Consider the following 21,193-nt stretch of genomic DNA (forward strand, 5'->3'; position numbering starts at 1 on the left):
GCTTCCACAGCATGACTGAGAAAAAGCTAAACGATCATAGAAAAACATTGTGGGTGAGAAATTTAGGAACATAGATTGGTGCTAATGGTGGGGAACTTTAAATGCAAGGAGGGATTCAAGAAGCTTAGCCTGGTGGTATCAGAGGGGGTGGGCTGGAAGGAAACTAGATGGAGACAGAGACACCTGTCTTGTTTCATTAGGAAGTGGAAACTTGGATACTTACCAAAGAAGAACCTCGAGAACAACCCCATTCATTGACCCACCCTCTCTTTCAGAAAGGACTTCTGCTCTGTCCTCCGAGAAAAAGTCTCAAGAGAGAGGTAAATAGCAAGTGAACTTCTACCACATTCTCAGTCATCATGTTGCCGACTTTCTGTGTCCCAAGGCTTGCCTGGGAGTTCTCGACTTTCCCAGCCTCAAGTCACCTTCCCGTTTCAGCACTGCATCTTCATGACAACTGCTTCAGCACACTGGTACATGTACATGCCACCATTATTTTCAAAGTTAATTTTAAGAAGGGGAAGCAAATAACTCTTTAAAGATTAGGACAAAAGTGTGTGTTTTAGGAAAAGATCTGTATATTTGGATGATCACCAACAAAAGACATCAGAAATAGAGTGCCCTAGTTTGAAAAGTAGATACGGTATTGAAATAGACAAGAACAGTATAAGAAAGAATAAGAAGATCATCGCTGATTGAACTCCAAGTATTCCTCAGTTCAACATGCTCATTACTGGTAGCACCAGAATGGAATAATGTGTTTGAACTGAGCTTTGTCTCTGCACAGCCTGCCTCCAGGTGAAAATGGCAGTCATCCATTGGCTCTACCCGCTGCCCCTCCCCACCTGTCTTTACTTCCGTAAATACAACTTCCAGTCCCGTTAGATATGAACCTCCAGCAGAGGCAGTGGTGCCTCTCCCATCTTGCCCTGGAGGTTAGCCTGACACTTGGCTGGATTCATTCAAAGTTTATAAGGCAATGATCCCCCAAAGCTGTTTATTGTACAAACTATCTTTTCCATGCTGATTTGAAATATCTTGGTATGTTTAGGGAGGCTCCTGGTAATGGCAAAAAATAGGGAAGAATACGGATGTCCATCAGTGTTGTAAAATGAACTGATACATCAACAGAATAATACTTTTTAAAAATGGATGGTTTGCAGGTATAGACCCATCCTTCAGTCAGTGGAAAACCACCCAAGGGTTTTAGGGTCAAGAAAGCTTCAGGAAGCTTAAACTGGAAAGAACGTGTATGGAAAGACATTGCTTACGTGAATATGTAAGGCTATGACTAAAAAAATATCTGAAAGAATCAGTTATTCTGGGATGGGATTACAGGGTACATTTGACTTCCATATGATATATGTCTGTACAGGTGGAATTTTTATAATGATCATTAATTACTTTTGTAACCAGAAACAAAATAAAGATATTTAAAATCCAGATCCTTAATGGCGCCAATATTGTAGTTCCTTCTTACTCATAATGCTACCAGTCAGCAAATGACAGCCAGGGGCACACTTGACCTGACCATTCAGTCCCTCCATCAGGAGCCACGTTGAGATAAAGAAAACAAAGTTTAGTTCTGATCATGAATGGACCAGTGCAGGCCTTTCCCCCAGCAACATTTTTCAGCATGTCACTGTCACTCTGCAGTATACCCAGTCTCCACTGGTGTCTAGCTCTGTTTATGTGTACCAGCAAGAGATCTGATGCTAATACTATAAGCACGTGTTTTGTGGCTGCCCTGCAGGCGCTGCTCCCTGGACCCAAGGCAAAATGGGCAGCTCAGGGCCTGTGAGAGCCTCTACTTCCAGAAGGGCCGAGTATGCAGCCAAAAGTTGCTACCCTAATGGCATGTAGTGGGGGACTGATAGTTTTTGCTTTTGTTTTTTGGGGGGTTTTTTTGGACAAATTCTAGAGCCTTTTGTTGAGGAGTCCCCATTCAAAGTGGGCTGAGGTGCAAATAACAGCTTAAATGGGTACAAGTAAAACCTGTGAATGAGGACTATGTTACTCTCAGAGCTCAAAAGGGGTAAAAATGTTGGGCAGTTGTTGTGGGATTGAGTATTCAGAGGGTCAGTTATCGTTTCTTGACAGTGTCAGGAATAGAGCAGCCCTGAGCTGACCAAACAAAGCCCAGAGATTTGCTGAGCTGGTAGGGCCTTGTACTGCGTGTGGGGTGATGACCCTTCCCTTTCCCTGAGTTCCTTTCTGAGTAGTTGTATATTCTGAATGAGTATGTCAGAGGAGAAGGATGTCATCAGTGTGGTGTCGTACCTGTGCTCCCGGGGGAAGTCGGATGCAGTCACAATTTTGCCTGCAGAGACTGTGTGTGATGGCAAAACTGTAGAGGTACCCCATGGTAGCCAGGTAAAGGCGTGTTGTATCCCTGCAAAGGTGGAGGCCAGCTGCAGCTGAGATGCTATTGAAATAAGCACTGAACAGAACATATTAGCCAAATCTGTGACAGTAAAGCATTTACCACTCGCTAAGTGGATGGCATCAGTAATTGCAATAATATTGGGTATAGGGACTTTAATGGGTGGGGCTCCTTTGTGAGTAACGGTATGCCACTAAATTTAAACAAGGTACCCGCTATCCTCTTAGGGTATTTACCAAACATGTAACAGAGGACAAACTGGTATACCTTACCTTAACCATCAAAACTGTTGCCTTACCTAAATGCCCCGAGGTCATAACATTCATTGCCCTAAAATATCCTATAGTGGGCATTGATGCTGTGATCCCACAAATAATAAAGTAAAATAAAATTAAATCTTTGACACAATCAGCTTTATAAAATGGACCTTCCTCTCTGTTACAATAGTTAATAGAACTCAGTATAAATTAAAACAAGGCCTTCGAGGATAGAAACTTATAATACAAGATCTATATATTTAGAGCAAGAGTGATGATCTCTACTTTTTCTCCATTTAACTGCCCAATTTGGCCTGTTCTTAAACTTGGAAAGAGGGAATGGTGCCTCATGGTGGATGCCCGCAACCTCAGTGCCATGGCCCAGCAGCCAGCCACACAGCTCAACGCGTAAGCCAGGAGGGAGCAGAGCCAGTTAGCAATCCACAGCAAAAGAAGGCCACTGGGCAGGGGGCGTGGTCACCCAGACTCCTGCTTGCTAACCCAAGTGGGTTCAGATAGTGAAACCAATGATGCAACACATGTACTAAGAGAGAATGAAAGATTTATTACCCACATACAGAGGCTTTCTGGGAAGAGGCAAGGTAGGCCACCCAAGCTGATCTGAAAATGGCTTGAGCTAAGAGAGGGTGAAGCCCGACGTTTTATTCCGGTGGGGCAAGGTGAGGACCCCCTTGCTGGGGCGGGTGTGTCTGGCTTGAACTTCTCACTGTGGTCGAGGGAGGGAGGGCATGTGCTTTCCCATCACCTTGCCCAGATGTGCCAAGAGGGGAAGTTGGGCTTGAAGCCATCAACAGTCAAACATGAAAACCGGAGTCAAACTCTTTATTACAGAATGTGATTGTGGGGTTGTATGTCCTTTCTCTACCATTGCTTTATCATATCATGTGTGCTGGAAACTTTCACTCCTTGAGCAATGGTGCTCAAGGCTCTGGACCCAACCGGGGTCTCAGCCGGGAGGATTGGGCCGGTCTGGGCTATCTGGGAACTGGCATCTGTACTCTGGACCAGGGCAGGCCACGTGTCCAGTCAGAGGCAAGAATGGCCGTAGAGTGTCAACCCCAAGAACAGAGAAAGGCAGACTGACAAGTTCAGGACGGGAAGGCCAGAAAGATTCCCTGACATTCAGGATCAGGGAGTCCTCCTTATGAGGCCCTGGGGCCTAGTAAGTGGAGAGGGTGAGCAGGAAGCCCCCCCAGTTAAGAGAGGTGAACAGAGTCCCAGATCAAGAAGATTTTTCACTCTGGCTGAGTGACTAGTTTTGCGAATGGACAAAACATGTCCATCCCTTACGCCCTTGCCCAGGTCCTCATTATTTGTATTATGGACGGTTGAGGGAAGTGGCAGGGTTTCTCTCCTTGGGTGTAACTGATTCCCAGGCGCTTTGAGGCTTTGCTCCAGCTCTTGATGGTCTACTTCCTGACCACCTTCCATCCTTCTGGTGGGGACAGTATCACAGTCGGGCAAAGGCAGAAGGACCCCTCTTCCTGACTCCCACCTTTAGTGCAGAGAAAATGTTCCCTTGGGCGCGTGGAGCCCAGCACTGTCTGTCTTGTGGGGCTGGGAGCGGAACCGGGGTTCCTGCCTGTGAATATCCAGCCGTAAAGACCGTGTTCCTCACATAAATCACTTGTAGAATTTACTACATTTTAAGGCCATGAGAAAGACCCCTATGGTTCCTCAGGCCCCCCAAACAACACATTTACACAGAAACTCTCTGTCTTTGTATATCTTTCTTTCCGTGTGTCAGCATAACGTCAGAGACTGTCCTCTGAGCTGCCAACACGTTTGCCTGGCACGGCGCACAGCGGATGAGGACAGCTCTGACCCAGGCACGGGCAGCCTTGGGGCCAACCTGACTCAGGTACTAATTTACTTTGACTGCAGAGAAAAAGCATTCCTCCTTTCCAAGGCTTGTCAGATGAGACAGTTGCCCAAAGCTGTGTTTTCTCCAATTTCGTGTACTTACAAACCCTCCCCGGGATCCTGTTAAAGGCAAATTTCGATTCAGTAGGTCTGCGATTCTAACCAGCTCCCAAATAACGCTGATGCCGCTGGTCCTTAGACCACACTTGGTGCAGTAAGGACTTAAACGACCTTCCAACCCCTTCCAGCTCTGACAATCTGTGGTTCATGCGGCAATGCGGCAGTTCTTGCCACCTGCTCTTCCGCGATTGCAAGGCCGGGCTGGTCCTTGGTCTGCGGGCGTTCCCAGTGCGTGCCCCGCTGGGTCAGGCCGAAGCGTCTAGTGGGACCCGAACGCCGTGTTCCAGATTCCCGCAGTGTCAGTGTCCACGGTTCCTTCTGACCCCAGCGGTGCCCGCATTATCTCCCTTTCTAGCAGGAAAACTCCAGGGAATGTGAGGTATGCTGTAGAGGGGGGCCGCTGCTCTGCTGTGACACTTGTCCAAGGGCCTTTCATGAGGACTGTCACATCCCACCTGTGGAGGCCGAGAGGTTAGTGAGACGCAGTCCGCCTCGTGCGCGTACACTTCGCCCAGGCTCCGCCTCTGGTCGCTCCTCTCCACGTGGAAGAGCATCCTGGGCTCGGGTGGCCCAGCGCAGCCCAGCGGGGCCGCAGCCTGTGTTCCCTCTGGTATCAGTGTCTGAGTCCGTGGCTGAGCCACCCTGACTGCCACTGCCTCCGGGAGATGGCCTTTCCTAGTTTCGTAACCCAGACTCCTGTCCAAGGAGGGTAAGGGACGAAAAACACCAGTTGTCTGTGTTCCGTGAGTATTCAGAAAAGGCAGGAAACGTGGCCTGCTTCTCCCATTTCCCCAGGGTCTCGACAGGCTGATGGAGCCTGGGTCCCCCAGGGGCTTAAGACCCAGTTTCCAATACTTGGGACTGGTGGGCAGGGCTCCCTGTTCTCCCAGCAGCTCTGAGGGGGGAAGGAGAGCCCACCACTTACCCTGACACCACACTGACCCCTTTGTCGCTGCCTTGATGGGAGGCCCCCCCTTAGGAGGTGTCCCCTTCATCCCCGGCCGCGCCCATCAGCCATTCCCGAAAGGAAAATGGTGCCTGTTTCCAGGGACCTTGCCCTTGCTCACTTATGTCCGGCCCCTCAGGAGCACGTGGAGTTGCACCTTCTGCAGGATGAAGGAGTCTTCTGGAAGCCAGCAGTGTCTCGGGGAATCTGGGGTCCTGGCAAGGCAGATGCAGCCCGAGGAGCAGTTGGTGAGTCGGATGGGAACCCCAAGCCTACCCCTTTCCCCTCAAAGAGGCAAAGGGTCCAGGAAAGGGCACCCAAAGGAAGCCTTCAGTGTCTCACTTCAGAAGATGGAGCTTCAGCGCCCAAACATGGAGGACAAACAGAATTCAACCCCCCGCCCCCATCATGGTGCATATTGGTAAACGGGGTCGGAAGTCCGCTGTGCTTGGCTGCCCCTGTTTGTGGTACCTGGGCAAAAGCTTGGCTTCACTTTCTCCAAATAACATTTCCCTTTAAATCCCTCTTCGCACTTTACAGAAATGTGAGTTTCTCCTCTTGAAAGCCTACTGTCATCCACAAAGCTCTTTCTTCACGGAGGCCCCATGTAATGTAAGTCCTCTTAGATGTTTCTCATCCTCTGGGCATCTCTCTGACGTTAAACTCATTCTGGAAACGTGGAGCATGCGTCCTGCAGGTACCTCTATTTGCAGAGAACAGAAGGTTTCGCTGCAGACTCTGGAGTGGCACTGCCACAGTTGAATGGGGTTCAAACTCCATCCCATCGCATCCCAGCTCTGGGACACAGACGAGTTGCTTCTCCTGCCCCGTATCTCAGTTTCTCCTTCTCTTCTGTGGGAATGTCTTTCTTAGAGAGAGCATAGCGTTGAGGGTACAGACTCAGGAGACTTGAACTGTGGGTTCAGTGTAGCTCTGCCAGTTTTTAGCTGTGAAATCTTGGGTAGGTCACTTAACTTCTCCATCCCTTGGTTTCTCATCAATACAACAGGGGTCATTATAGTACCAATCTCTTAGGGTTGTTGTGGAGATCCTATGTTAATATAGTGGCAAAGCTTAGAACAATGCCTGGCACATAGATGTCGGACGTTATTATCAGTATTACCCTGGAAATAAAGGCTTGTGTTGGATCCATTTCAGCGATGACGGCTATGCTAACATCACCTCTCTGATGGCTTTGCCGCTAGATTCGAGATTATGGTGAGCCCTTTAGGGAAGCCATGTGGTTGGACCTGGTTAAGGAAAGGCTGGCTGAGAAAGTGTACACAGTGGCCTGGTTTCTACGGGACATACGCCTGATATTTCGCAACCATAAAACATTTTACAAGGTAAAGGGCATTTCCTGCCTCCGTTTCGCATGCTTTCTACTTTCCCCGCATTTCTGGCGCAGCAGAGCCTTGCAAGAAGCTTACCCAGTCTTGTCCCGGGGAGAGCTCAAAAAGACAAGGACTGTAGAAGGAAACTGCCTCCTAACCCCAGGGGCGGAGAGGAGGATGTCCGGAAGAACAGCAAGCAGGACAGGGAAGGATCCTTGTAAACGGTGCCTGGAAAAAAATCCATCCTCAGTTTCAGAAAGATACGCTCCTCCCACCGAGGAGTCAATTTCATCCTGCCTCCCTGTTCAAACTAGGGGGAAGGCAGTTCATGCTTCCATGGTCCTTCCTGCCTCAGAAACACAGAAATAAATGAATTAATTAACTTAAATGAAATAAATTAAACATTCAGGATGCTCATGCTTGGATTTTTACTCTTGAACTTCCCAGTGGACTCGAACATCCGGATTTGCCTCCAGCTGGTGTTGCCTCCATCCTTCGTTAGTAGGGAGAGTCAACGAGTTGAGCTACCTTGCGATCCAAGGCATTCTTAGCTTTAGTTTATTGAGTTTTCCCTGATTTTTACTCTCACTTATACAGGTGTTTCTCGGGACACATCTAGGGTAGATTCTCATCTCCACCCAGCCTCCTTCCTCTCCTGCGTGCCACAAGTTGGCATGTTCACTGTAAGCTGGTGTCCATCCACGGAGCTGGAGGGGAAAGAGTCAACCCAGGGAGCCCCTTGATGCCTGGCACAGTCTTAGCCTTGGAGGACAGAAGGGTCAACCTTTCTTCAAAGAGTGGGCTTTCAAGAAAAGCTTTATCTTTCTCTGTTTTGCACCAAACTCAGGCTTTGCAGGGGTCAAAATCAGCTCATCGGTCAAGATCGCCTGTCAGGTCTAAGTTAACAACCAGGCAGAGTCTCATGCATTTGAACATTTGAGCGGCAGGCAGCGTCTTCCCACCTATCCTGCCTGACGGCGGGGGAAACACAGCGTTCGGGAAAGGGAGGACAGGGCTCCAAAAAAGCACGAGTGATTTGCTGGCCCTGATCCTTCGTCCTTAGACCTCTGTGTGTTTGCTTTTTTTCTCTTTCAGGCCTCCGACTTTGCTCAGGTAGGACTGGATTTAGAGGCAGAATTTGAAAAGGACCTCAAAGAAGTGCTTCTTTTTCATGAAGCCAGTGAGAACAGCTTCCAGGTTCCTCCTTGATCCTGTTCTGGACGAACTAAGGCATCCCAACTTCAGGATCCAGATGATGTGGCCCTGGCCCTCCTTAGATTGCCAACGAGTCTGGAATGTTATTGGCTGCCTCTTGACTCAAATCCAGACCCTTCAGAGCACTGTCACACCCTCCACCGCCTTTTATTGTTTCTTTTTATATTTCGCACCTCAAAAAAATTAAATATTGGCTTAATACTATTAAATACCCCATCACAGTTCATAGTCTCCCCATTGTCTCATAAACCTTTTTACAGTTGTTGTTTGAATTGGGATCCAAACAGCTTCCACACACTGAATTTGGCTAATCTATCTCTTAAGGCTCTTTTCATCTGTAAATTCCCCACTGCCTTTTTTCCTTGCTGTCTACTCTTTGGATAACCTGGGGTCTTTGTCCTGTAACATTTTTCATATTCTGGATTTTTCTACATCCCCTTAGTGGCATGTTTTTTTCTCCCTGGCGTTTTCTGTAAAGTAGAAGTTAGATCTAGAGTTTTGCTTAGATTCAGGTTTGGGTGGGCGGGGGGTGGAGGGGTACTTCGATTTGGCTTTTTAGTAAAGAGACTTCGCAGGGGGAGCTGTGTATTCATTTGTAATGTTAAGATCGTCCAGCAGGTTCAGGTGTTACCAGCCTGACCCATCTGTTATACATCACCCTTTCCCCTAATGATTTTAGCAGCCACTGATGCTCATTGCCTAAACACATTTCACTAGGGTTTGCAAAATGATTATTATTATTTTTTTGGCCGCGTTGGGTCTTCGTTGCCGTGCGCGGGTTTTCTCTATTTGCTGCAAGCGGGGGTTACTCTTCGTTGCGGTATGCGGGCTTCTCATTGCGGTGGCTTCTCTTGTTGCGGAGCATGGGATCTAGGTGTGGGGGCTCAGTAGTTGCGGCACGCAGCCACTAGAGTGCGTGGGTTTCGGTAGTTGTGGCTCATGGGCTCAGTAGCTGTGGCTCGCAGGCTCTAGGTCACAGGCTCAGTAGTTGTGGCACACGGACTTAGTTGTCCCGCGGCATGTGGGATCTTCCTGGACCAGGGATCGAACCCATGTCCCCTGCATTGGCAGGTGGATTCTCAACCACTGCACCACCAGGGAAGTCCCCAAAATGATGATATTTAGATTCTGTTATTCATTCTATATTTATTAGTCAGAATTCTTCTGCAAAGAGCTTCCCTTCGATAATATTTGGTTAGCTTGAAATACAGTTTGTATAGGAAATGCAAGATAAATGATGGATCTTTATTTAAAGTGTTCAGATTAATGAACTGTTTTCCTAATAGCCTCTAAAGATAGGCAAGGAGGTTTTTTCCTTTAACGTATCTTGAGCTCATGGATTTAAATATATTTAATATGCTCTAGACCATTGCAGTTAACGTCTTTATTGCTGCTCAAATTGCTTATCTTCAGGGAGTGAGAATCTCTTCAAGTTGGTTCCTGAGTTGTTTTGAAATGACCCCAGCACTCTTTGATATATTGTATTAGCTACCTATTTCTGTGTAACAAATGACCCCAAAGTTTAGTGGCTTCAAGGAACAATCATTTTATGGCTCACTATTCTGTGGGTCAGCAATTCAGGCAGTCCTCCATGTGGATGCCTTATCTTTGCTCCACATCTTATTGATTAAGCCCTTTCATGCTTGCACAGTATCACCTCTGCCACATACCATCGGTCTAAGCAGATCACTGGGCCAAATTCAAAAGGAGGGGACATAGGCTGTACCTCTTGATGAGATGAATGTCAAAGTCACATTACAAAGGGAATGTTGCTTGGGAAGAAATGTTGCCACCGTCTTCAGAAACACCCTACCATAGCCCACCCTCTGACCACAGCCATTCACATCCTTCCCACATGCAAAGGACACTCACTGCCCACCTCCCACCCCAAGAAGTCTCACTCATTGCAGCACTGGATCAAAGTCCAGGACCTCAGCATCTAAATCAGGTTCAGATGAGATAAGTTTCCTTAGATGTGGTTCATTGGATGTGTCCCCTCAGGTGCACCTCCTCTGGAACCAAAGACCTGCGAATTGACGGACAAGTTAGTCTCCCCCACTTTCCAAATATAATGATGATATAGAATAACCACTGCAGACACTTGCATTCAAACAGTGGGAAATGGGTAGCACATAGCAGTCACTGGTCCACAGCAATTCAGAAGTCAAGTGAGGTGCATGTTGCCAGGTCCCCCAATCCCAGGACAGAGAACATTCCTTGATAATCCCATGAGTTATAAATATTATATCCCTCTAATTCCCATCCAACACCACAGGCTTCTTCCATATTTTCCTCCAGGCAATATCTGTGTCTCTCTTCTCCAGTAGTATGTTTACTCATTTGCCCAAATCTAAACTACAACAATAATAGTTTCAGAATTTCTATACTCATACCACTATGAAAACAAAACTAAGCTGAATTCTAAATTTGAGTGGAATTTATTCTTGTTTCTGTTATATATTCAATATACTATTGCAGAGAGTATTTTTTCAGGATTTTGCATTTGTATTTATAAATGAAATAGTTCTGTAAGTTTTCATATATTGCCATAGTCAGATTTAGAGTTAGCCTAGCTTGGTAAAATAACTCATGAAACTTTATACCTTTTTATATGTTCTGAAATAGTTTACAGTATTTTAAATTAACCAACTCTTAAAATGATATAGACTAGAGTACTTTGGGGAGATAATATTGACCACATTCTCTGTCTTCCCATGGTGATTAGACTATTCAGATATTCTACTGCTCTTTTTTAAAAAATAGACCTTTATTGGAGTATAATTGCTTCACAATACTGTGTTAGTTTCTGTTGTACACCAAAGTGAATCAGCCATATGCATACATATGTCCCCACATCCCCTCCCTCTTGCGTCTCCTGCCCACCCTCCCTATCCCACCCGTCTAGGTCATTGCAAAGCACCAAGCTGATCTCCCTGTGCTATGCTGCTGCTTCCCACTAGCTAACTATTTTACATTTGGTAGTGTATATATGTTGATGCTTCTCTCACTTTGCCCCAGCTTCCCCCTCCCACCTCATGCCCTCAAGTCCATTCTCTATGTCTACATCTTTATTCCTGCCCTGCAACTAGGTTCATCAGTACCATTTTTTTTTTTTAGATTCCATATATATGTGTTAGCATATGGTATTTGTTTTTCTCTTTCTGACATACTTCACTCTGTATGACAGACTCTAGGTCCATCCACCTCACTACAAATAACTCAATTACATTTCTTTTATGGCTGAGTAATATTCCATTATATATATGTACCACATCTTCTTTATCCATTCATCTGTCGATGGACATTTAGGTTGGTTCCATGTCCTGGCTATTGTAAATACTGCTGCAATGAACATTGTGGTACATCTCTCTTTTTGAATTACGGTTTTCTCAGGGTATATGCCCAGCAGTGGGATTGCTGGGTCATATGGTAGTTCTATTTACAGTTTTTTAAGGAATCTCCATACTGTTTTCCATAGTGGTTGTATCAATTTACATTCCCACCAACAGTGCAGGAGGGTCCCCTTTTCACCACACCCTCTCCAGCATTTATTGTTTGTAGATTTTTTCATTATGGCCATTCTGACCAGTATGAGGTGATACCTCATTGCAGTTTTGATTTGCATTTCTCTAATAATTAGTGATGTTGAGCATCTTTTCATGTGCCTCTTGGCCATCTGTATGTCTTCCTTGGTGAAATGTCTATTTAGGTCTTCTGCCCATTTTTTAATTAGATTGTTTGTTTTTTTGATATTGAGCTCCATGAACTGTTAGTATACTTTGGAGATTAATCCTTTGTCTGTTGTTTCATTTGCAAGTATTTTCCCCCATTCTGAGGGTTGTCTTTTTGTCTTATTTATGGTTTCCTTTGCTGTGCAAGAACTTTTAAGTTTAATTAAGTCCCATTTATTTATTTTTGTTTTTATTTCTGTCACTCTAGGAGGTGGGTCAAAAAAGATCTTGCTGTGGTTTATGTCAAAGAGTGTTAGCAAGCATCATACTCAATGGTGAAAAACTGAAAGCATTTCCACTAAGATCAGGAACAAGACAAGGATGTCCACTCTCGCCACTCTTATTCAACATAGTTTTGGAAGTCCTAGCCATGGCAATCAGAGAAGAAAAAGAAATAAAAGGCATACAAATTGGAAACGAAGAAGTAAAACTGTCACTCTTTGCAGATGACATGATACAATACATAGAAAATCCTAAAGATGCCACCAGAAAACTACTAGAACTAATCAATGAATTTGGTAAGGTTGCAGGATACAAAATTAATGCACAGAAATCTCTGGCATTCCTATACACCAGCAACGAAAATTCAGAACAGAAATTAAGAAAACAATCCATTTACCATCGCAACAAAAAGAATAAAATACCTAGGAATAAACCTGCCTAAGGGGACTAGAGACTCATACTCAGAAAACTATAAAACACTGATGAAAGAAATCAAAGATGACATAAACAGATGGAGAAATATACCACGTTCTTGGATTGGAAGAATCAATATTGTAAAAATGACTATACTACCCAAAGCAATCTACAGATACAATGCAATCCCTATCAAACTACCAATGGCATTCTTCACAGAATTAGAACAAAAAATTTTACAATTTGTATGGAAACACAAAAGACCCCAAATAGCCAAAGCAATCTTGAGAAAGAAAAATGGAGTTGGAGGAATCAGGCTCCCCGACTTCAAACTATACCACAAAGCTACAGTAATCAAGACAGTATGGTACTGGCACAAAAACAGAAATATAGATCAATGGTACACGATAGAATGCCCAGAGATAAACCCACACACGTATGGTCACCTAATTTACGACAAAGGAGGCAAGAACATACAATGGAGAAAAGACAGCCTCTTCAATAAGTGGTGCTGGGAAAACTGGACAGCTGCATGTAAAAGAATGAAATGTATCCCTAACACCATACACAAAAATAAAAGCCAAATGGATTAAAGATCTAAATGTAAGACCAGACACTATAAAACTCTTAGAGGAAAACATAGGAAAAACACTCTACTGCTTTTTGAATCAGTTCCACTTTTATATTTTTCTAAAAGTCATCTACTGCATTTATTGTTTATAGTTGGTCTTATTTCTATCATTTTATTCTTTCTCTTTTTAATATGTTTGTATTTTTTGTCTACATTTTCTTTGTTTTCATCTTCTTTTCTGGAAAGCATTGTAACAGTAATTCTTCTATTTACCTGCAAGTTTTCCAAATGTATTTTTAATTTATTCTTCAAATGTCATAGCCAAAAATAAAATATTTTAATGTGTCACATATTTAAGCCAAGGTGTGTCACTTTTATACCCACCAGCTCCCTAATTCCGGTCTATCCACTGTATAATAATATGGATATTCATTATTAATTTTTCTGTCTTTTACTCTATATTAATTATTTTAATTTTATTCAATTATTTATATGTCATTGTTTTGCTATTTTTATATTATATATAAATTATAATCATGTCAAATATCATATAACATAATTCAAAAGCAAAAATTAAAAATTTGTGTTATGATAATCCATATTCATGAGAACAATATTAATGTTTTCTGTTCTTACTATTTAAGTTTCCCCGCTGGTCTTTTCTTGCCATGATATCTCCATACTTCCTTTTTTGATCCATCTTTCTGTTGACTGAAGTATATCTTTAAGTCATTTTAAAAGAAGAGTACATGGTTGGTGTGTTTTCTGAGTCTTTGCGTATCTCAGAATGTCTTCTGTTGTTTTCATTAACTAACAACATAGTGCACTACAATATATATTTTATCACAACTTCTCATCTTCAAAATTGATTTAGACTTTGTTCCACTGTCTTTGAGCATTTTGTTCTACAACTCTAATGTCTGAGTTAAGTCAGAATTCTGTTTCTTTGCTAGTGTGTGAAAACGTATGAAATTCCCCCTTTATCTTTGTAATTATGTGTTTAGTTATTTTTGACAGAATAGGATTCAGTGTAATATTCTTACCACTGATAATTGCCTGGCACACTGAGCCTTTTCAGTATACATATCTGGTTCTGTTTTCAGCTCCATTAAATCTTTCTGATCCATTTGTTCTGGGCTTACTTTCAAGAATATCTTTATCCATGCTCTGTCCTCCCTATTTATCATTTTAAAAAGGAGAAGGTATTTCAGAAAGCACTCTTCCTCTTAGGCCATTAGTATGAGACTTAAATATACTAAATTAAAACAATTGCAATTCTATGGTCAATATTTTAAACCTAACAATCTTTTAGCATTTTAACAGTGCTAATTGCGGGTTTCCCTGGTGGTGCAGTGGTTAAGAATCTGCCTGCCAATGCAGGGGGCACGGGTTCGAGCCCTGGTCCAGGAAAATCCCACATGCCGTGGAGCAACTCAGCCCATGCACCACAACTACTTAAGCCCGTGTGCTCTAGGGCCTGCGTACTTCAACTACTGCGTCCACGTGCTGCAACTACTGAAGCCTGAGAACCTAGAGCCTGTGGTCTGCAAGAAGAGAAGCCACCACTGTGAGAAGCCCGCACACCACAATGAAGGGTAGCCTGCACGCCGCAATGAAGAGTAGCCCCTGCTCTCCACAAATAGAGAAAGCCCGGGCACAGCAATGAAGACCCAACGCAGCCAAAAATTTTAATAAATTAATTAATTAATTAAATAAAAATTGAACTCCCTTGCTCTTGTTCTAAAAAAAAGAAAAAAAGAAAAGCACAAACACTATTCACTTTGCCACTGTGGAGTGACACTTGAGATAATGAAATCCAAGGAAGCCATTGTCTTACACACTTTTCCCTGGTTCAGTGGTCTGTTGCATCTCAGGAGCCATCTAGAAAAGGGAGTACCACTCAGTGAGGCCCTCCCAGACTGGACTCCTCGGGCCACGTGCCAACGGCCATCCTAGCTAGATAAAACTAGAGCTAGGACACATTGGCACTGGAGACACCTAGCCCCACGAGCAGCCACTGGCATCTGATTATGTACAGAGAGGTTGAGCAGAGACGCCACAGGAACTCTCTCCTCCATCACCCGGATGTCACACGGAGGCCAATTTTCCAGAAGACAGCACGGGGCCTCAAGCAAGAACTCAGTGGCGAGGACAGCGACCCAGACCTGGACACAGGGCTTGAGGATCAGCAGGAAGGAGTGGCTGCACGTCCAGAATGTCAGCTGATAACAGAACTCATCTGTCCCGCCGTCCTGGGACAGTGTCCGTTTAATGCGGAGTGACTGTTTGACACGCCAAATGCTGTAGCATCTAGGGGGGGGGATGAGGCAGAAACATCCTTATTTCACAAGGGCAACAGTGAGGTTCTCCGGGCTCCACAGCCCTGGGGCAGAGGCAGAGCAGCCAGGCACTGCGGTTGCATTGTTCAGATCCAGGGCTGCAACTGTGCCCAGCTGTCGAGGTGCGGATGGAGGGGCTCCCTCAGCTGGCCCTATGAATAGGTTCTGGACTGATTCATGGGCCCATGAAAGTGCCCTGGGGAGCAGGGGAGCCCAGTCTCTCTGCCCTCAAGCAGGTGGGCTCTGGCGGCCAGTGAAAGGGCCTTCAGGTTCATGGGCACATGTTAGTACTTACCGGAAGTAAGAGATGCCAGAGATGCTCCGGCGCATCCTGAGGGTAGGAGTATTCCAGTGTGAGAAGCACATCCTCTTAAAAAGTGAGGTAGAGGATTGGTCCTCACATGAAGCAGGCAGGCCGCCTCTCGGCACCTACAGGTGCCAATGCAGCCTAAATTTTCCCGGACGCAGCCAAAGGGCAGATCTGGCTATTTCTGTATCTGCACCGTGACCCTGTTTTTTTTTGCGTAGCCAGTGCCTGATATCAACGCCATCTCAGTTTCCAGTTGCTCAAAGCAGTTTTCCCTGGACCCTCTAGCCCTGGTTCTGAGCTCTGTGGAGAACTCGGACAGAGCAGAACGCAGAGAGGTTTTCCTACTCCCTCTCAGAACCCAGCAGGCTCTCTGGACTTCTGCGGGCGATGGTACAAGGCTGCCCGACCACCAGAGGGCAGTCTGAACCCTCTCCAGGGTCACTAGGTAGTAAAGCTCCCGCAGGAACTAGGACCTAGAAGAAGTAGTGAGGGCTTTTAAGGGGGCAGAGGTGCTCTGAGAGGCTCTGTCATTGAGCATCCAGTAGCAGGAAAGCCAACCAAGGACGTGTGCCAGGTCGTCCTCAGATTAGGTGAGCTAAGAATGCCGGCTGGACTGTCACGGTTAGGCACACGCTTGGGCCTCTGACATTTCAGTGGGGATTTCCTGACGGTGACAGGAGGGCCCTTCTGTCCTTTACCACAAGCTTCCAACCTCACAGCTAGCAAAATGTAACAACGGAGGTGTGATAAGCAACGTGGCTGGAGAGACGGCCGTGCAGTCTACTTTTTCATGTAAACGGGTTGGGGTCTGGTGGTAGGCCCACCCTGAAGACGGCCAGTGGCATCCTCAGACTTGGATCCTAGAAGCTCTCATTTTTAAGAATGTCCCATGAGACCTGCTCTCCAGGAGGCTGAAAGGTGGGGATCTGATGAGGAACCTGCACCGATAAAGCGGTCTTGGGTCCCAATAAAGTGAATTTGACCAGATGGTGTTTGAAGAGGGGTCCCCTGAGATGGCTGCCCATCTGACTGTTTCCTGTGGAAAGGGTCCATGGACCACCGCTTCGGAATCACCAAGGAGCTCCTGAGGATGCAGATTCCGAGGTCCCTGGTCCTGGAGGAGAATGTCTACGATTGAGCACCAGGAAGTAGTGTTTTCAGCAAGTTTTCTAAGTGACCCTTTTCTGCCCCAATTGAGTTTGGCGTCCATTTTCCTAAGGTAAGACTGGTCTTTATCTTTTGACAAAGAAACAAATCTAACCCACGTATCCATGGTGCCACAGTAGCGGTGGAACCTGCAACTTCATAGCAAGAGCTGGCTCAGCCCTCTGTTTGTGGTTTGGTTGGTTTTGTGGTTATTTTGTCTAACTTTAACGTTTTGTAGTTTACGTAAGTATTTATTTCAGTATAATTGGTTTTCAGAATTAGTAAGAAGAGAAGAATGAAGCCATTTGCAGAAGAAAAAACTAAGCCGGGAAGAGAAAGCAGCTGAGAGTAAGGGGGAAGGGAGAACTAGAAGAAAAGGCAGCCCAGTGGGCCAGACTGGGGGAGGGGGGAGGGGCAGAAGCACACGAGAGAGGAAAAACAGATCATTCGTGAGCAGCTGTCAACAGGGCTTCAGAAAGACGGATCTTTACGATGTTTTACTGTGGGTCAATCTCAAGAGACTTGAGATGTTTACATTCATTCTGAGGCTTTTTTTGGATGTTGGGCTGGTATCATACTTGCATGTGAAATCACCCTGAGGTGGCTGCCAGGCACCCCCGTTATCTGTGGGCTACAGGCAGTTATGAAAAACAGGGAATTCAGAATATTGACAGGTCCCGGGGTAGAAATGTTTTACTGCAGTGACCGCACAGGGAAGGAAGAAGTAAAGACAGGAGGGGCCGAGAGCCAAGGACCAGAGGCCCCAAGGAGGCACTGAAGCAGCGACGTCTTGACAGAAGCGCTGGTGACACCCGCCCTCTAGGGACCAGGTGAGGAGGGAAGACAGGAGCTGGGGGTTGCACTAGTATAACCACCTCTTCAGTGCTTCAGAGGATCAAGCTCCACTGTCTGGGCTTTTCAGGGGGTGAAGTGGGGATGGGAGAGCAGGAATACTGTAGCGTGAGAGGGGAGTGGGAGGGGATGTATGGGGGGGGCGGCTACTCTAGGCTTCAGCTTCTGTCCTAAAATCAAAGCACACCCTACCCTGAAGAACTCATTTCCTTCTGACCCCCACTCCTGACCCCCAGGCAAGATTCATAGTTCTATCGAACTGGCAGAGTCCTTCTACTTAAGTTTCTTCTCTTTACGGAAGTCATTTCTTGAGAACTAGTAAGCCTGGCTTGGGCTTTATTCTGCTAAGAACAGCACTGCCTCCAGTGCTGGAGTATGTCAAGTTTTCCTTCACTGACAGATAATGGAGGCTGCCCAGCCCCAAATTAATCATCCCAGTTTCTCAGAAGGGAAGAAACATCATCCAATCCAACCCTGTACGCCAAGTGCCTGGCACGCAGTGGCAGCTCTCTACAGCCAAGTCATTGCCATCCTGGAGATCCGCCGGAGCTCCTTGCCCTTGACCTGTGTGTCCCAGGGCCTCCTCCACCACCCTGCCCATCAGTGGCCCATGGAGCTGCGGTCCCAGCACGCTTTGGCCCAGGCACAGCACGAGTGACCAGCTTCTGTCATGCTGGCCAGAATCCACAACCCCCGCTGAGCTCAGGCAGGGGCACCTCCAAAGAGAACAGGGACCCCAGCCCAGGGGACTAGGGACTGAGGGAAGCTGCAAGGGTGGAATTCCTGAGATTGGCTGTCTCTTGTTCTTCGTTTTCCTTTAAACCTTTTTTTAAAGGGGCGAAAGGGGAAGTTTTTCTCAGAGACATTCACAGCCAGGCATCATCCCTGCTGGCTTCCGACCCCATCCCTCCCCCAACCCCCGGGGGTGGAAATTCCTGATCTATCCCGAGGTCCAGGCCCGGTGACATTCCAGACCAGAAGCCGGAAGACAGCTGACAGCCACAGCCCCCAAAGGGCTGGACCCTGAATTGCTGGCTCTGCTTTTAGGTGACACTCACGGATTGCAGCCCGCACGTCCCCACCTCGCTGGAAGCCACCATCGCCTGTGTGTGCAGCAGCCTTCCTTGTCTCCCTGCTCCTACACTGCCTGACCCCAATCCCAGAACCTTTTCCCAGGCAGCAGCCAGTCTGCTCTTAGCTACTCCGCCCACAGGGTGAAAGCCCCAGGGTCCTCATGGTGGGGGGGGGCCTCCTCTCGTCTTCTACCCCTGGTGGGCTTTCCCGTTCTCAATCTTCCTCCAGCCCCCTCAGCCCCTGCTCAAGGCCTTTGCACCAGCACGTCCCTGTGTCTAGAAGGTTCCTCCTCCTGGAATTGTCCGTGGTTCACTCTCCCATCCTTAAGGTTTTCGCTCAAATGTCACCTTTTGGGGAGGCCAAGCTTGCAAGCCTCTCATCTCTCTACCACTCCCTCTCACCTGTGGCTTGCTTTCCATTGGGCCCCTTTGATCGTGTTCCAGCACTCCATGTTGTCTGTTTATTGTGTTCGGTGTCTGCCTCTTGCCACTATAATGTAAGTTCCTCGAGGACAGTATTCTGTCTATTTTGTTTGCCAGTATATCCCTCTCGAGCTCTTAGGCGTTTCATAAATATTTGTTGAATGGATGCCTCTGTCCTCCCAGTTAGTCTGAGCCAGCTGGGCTGTGGGGTCCACAGCTTCTCTGAGCAGCATCCTGCCTTCCTGTGCTCCCCACCATTAGTTAGTGACAGTCTCACTCCCCAGCACCCAGGCCAAACCCTCATGTCGTAAGCTGGGCTTCTCCACCGGTTCTGCCCTAGACCCCCTTCTGCCCATACCCGTCTTGTCTGGGCCCAGTTCCCTCCCCGCCCAGAGCCTTGCTTCACTCGATGGATCCATCTCCCCCTGTCCTGCCGTGGGTTCCCGCTGGGCTCTAGGCGGCTATGAGAGCCTGTGCTACTTCTCCCTGTCCTCCCTGATAACTGAGCTCCGGCTGAGAGGTATTCCCAATATTAGAGCAAACCAGAGGCTAGCAGTGGCTAGTGAAGGGAAAACAGAATTTATTCAGAAATTATTGCATTAGGGGGAAAGAGACCTCAGTATAGAGTGGAGCTCAGGTCTGAATCTAACAAGAACAAGTTGCAGAATGGGAGGGGGTGGGGAACCTTCCCTGGTGGCCAGAGGGTAAGACTCCGCACTCCCAGTGCAGGGGCCCAGGTTCGATCCCTGCTCGGGGAACTAGATCCCACATGCATGCCACAACCAAGAAGCCTGCATGCCGCAACTAAGAAGTCCGCATTGCCACAACTAAAAAAACAAGAAGGAAAAAAAAAAAGATCCCGCATGCTGCAACTAAGACCCAGCGCGGCCAAAATAAATAATAAATGAATGAATAAAAAAAAAGAACAAGTGGGGATTTATAGCGGAGGAGCAGGTCGGGGGTTCCGTGGATGGAAAATTACTAACAGGAAACAACAATGGTCACGGGGTGGAGAGTGGGTTCTGGTTAAGCAGAACAGGATTCTTGCTGAAGGCAAGCAGGGTGATCAGATACTAAAAATGGGGGATGAAGGATGTGGCCAGCTGTCGAGGTGATCGCATATCAAGGGTGGTCAGGGACCAATGATGGGGGGTTCTCTCTAAGTTGACTTAGCAGGATTCCCGCTGAAACTGAGCAACACAGGCCCACCAAGGATGGATACTGAAGTCCAAGGTCAAAGCCTAGTTGAGAAGAAGGCTTAGAGGAGCCTGACTGTGGTTTGGCCAATGGGAGGGGCTTCATCCCCACCTCGGGGAGCAGAACCCTCTGCTGGCACCGCTCACACCTACGTTACGTGATCCGGCTGCAGGGCCTGGTCCACGCCTACTGCCCTGCCTTTAACAGCCCAGACCAGTCAAGACACGGCAAGAGCGGCCTGCAGGCGTGAGGACCTTGCTTCCACCCAGCCCTAGCTGTCCACTCCCCACAGCCTCCACATAACGCTGTGGGTGACGGGGTGGGACAGAGCAGAGCCCGACTGCTGGGGAGCCAGAATGCCAGCCCAGGGCAAGCCCAGGTGCCTCGGGAAACACTCAATCACTGGGAGACTTGCCAGTTCTTCGTGGCCCCAGCTGAAATCCCAGGGGCCACCTCAGGTCCCCAGCCCCTGTGGCCACCTTCAGTTCTGATCCCGGCTTGGAGACAATTACCTCAGGCTGTTTTGCCCACAGATTGTGAGGAAGGAACAAGAGGCTTTTAGCCCGGAGATGGAAACAACCTAAGTGTCCATCATCGGATGAATGGATAAAGAAGATGTGGCACATATATACAATGGAATATTACTCAGCCATAAAAAGAAACGAAATTGAGCTATTTGTAATGAGGTGGATAGACCTAGAGTCTGTCATACAGAGTGAAGTAAGTCAGAAAGAGAAAGACAAATACCGTATGCTAACACATATATATGGAATCTA

General features: G+C 46.8%; 1 protein-coding gene across 1 annotated transcript in view; it reads left to right on the forward strand.

The window, feature by feature from the left end:
• Positions 1–8,298, forward strand: part of SP110 (SP110 nuclear body protein) — a 39,484-nt gene extending 31,186 nt beyond the window's left edge. Inside the window, exons 16-21 of the mRNA XM_082657896.1 lie at positions 276–320; positions 5,000–5,115; positions 5,730–5,838; positions 6,131–6,202; positions 6,796–6,936; positions 8,020–8,298. Coding sequence (XP_082514022.1) covers positions 276–320; positions 5,000–5,115; positions 5,730–5,838; positions 6,131–6,202; positions 6,796–6,936; positions 8,020–8,133 — 597 coding nt within the window. The 3' untranslated portion in view covers positions 8,134–8,298. The remainder of the gene's footprint in view (positions 1–275; positions 321–4,999; positions 5,116–5,729; positions 5,839–6,130; positions 6,203–6,795; positions 6,937–8,019) is intronic.
• Positions 8,299–21,193: the final 12,895 nt, after the last annotated feature.

This window comes from Grampus griseus (genome assembly GCF_964374135.1).
Source record: "Grampus griseus genome assembly, chromosome: 7".
In the NCBI taxonomy this organism is placed as follows: Eukaryota; Metazoa; Chordata; class Mammalia; order Artiodactyla; family Delphinidae; genus Grampus; species Grampus griseus.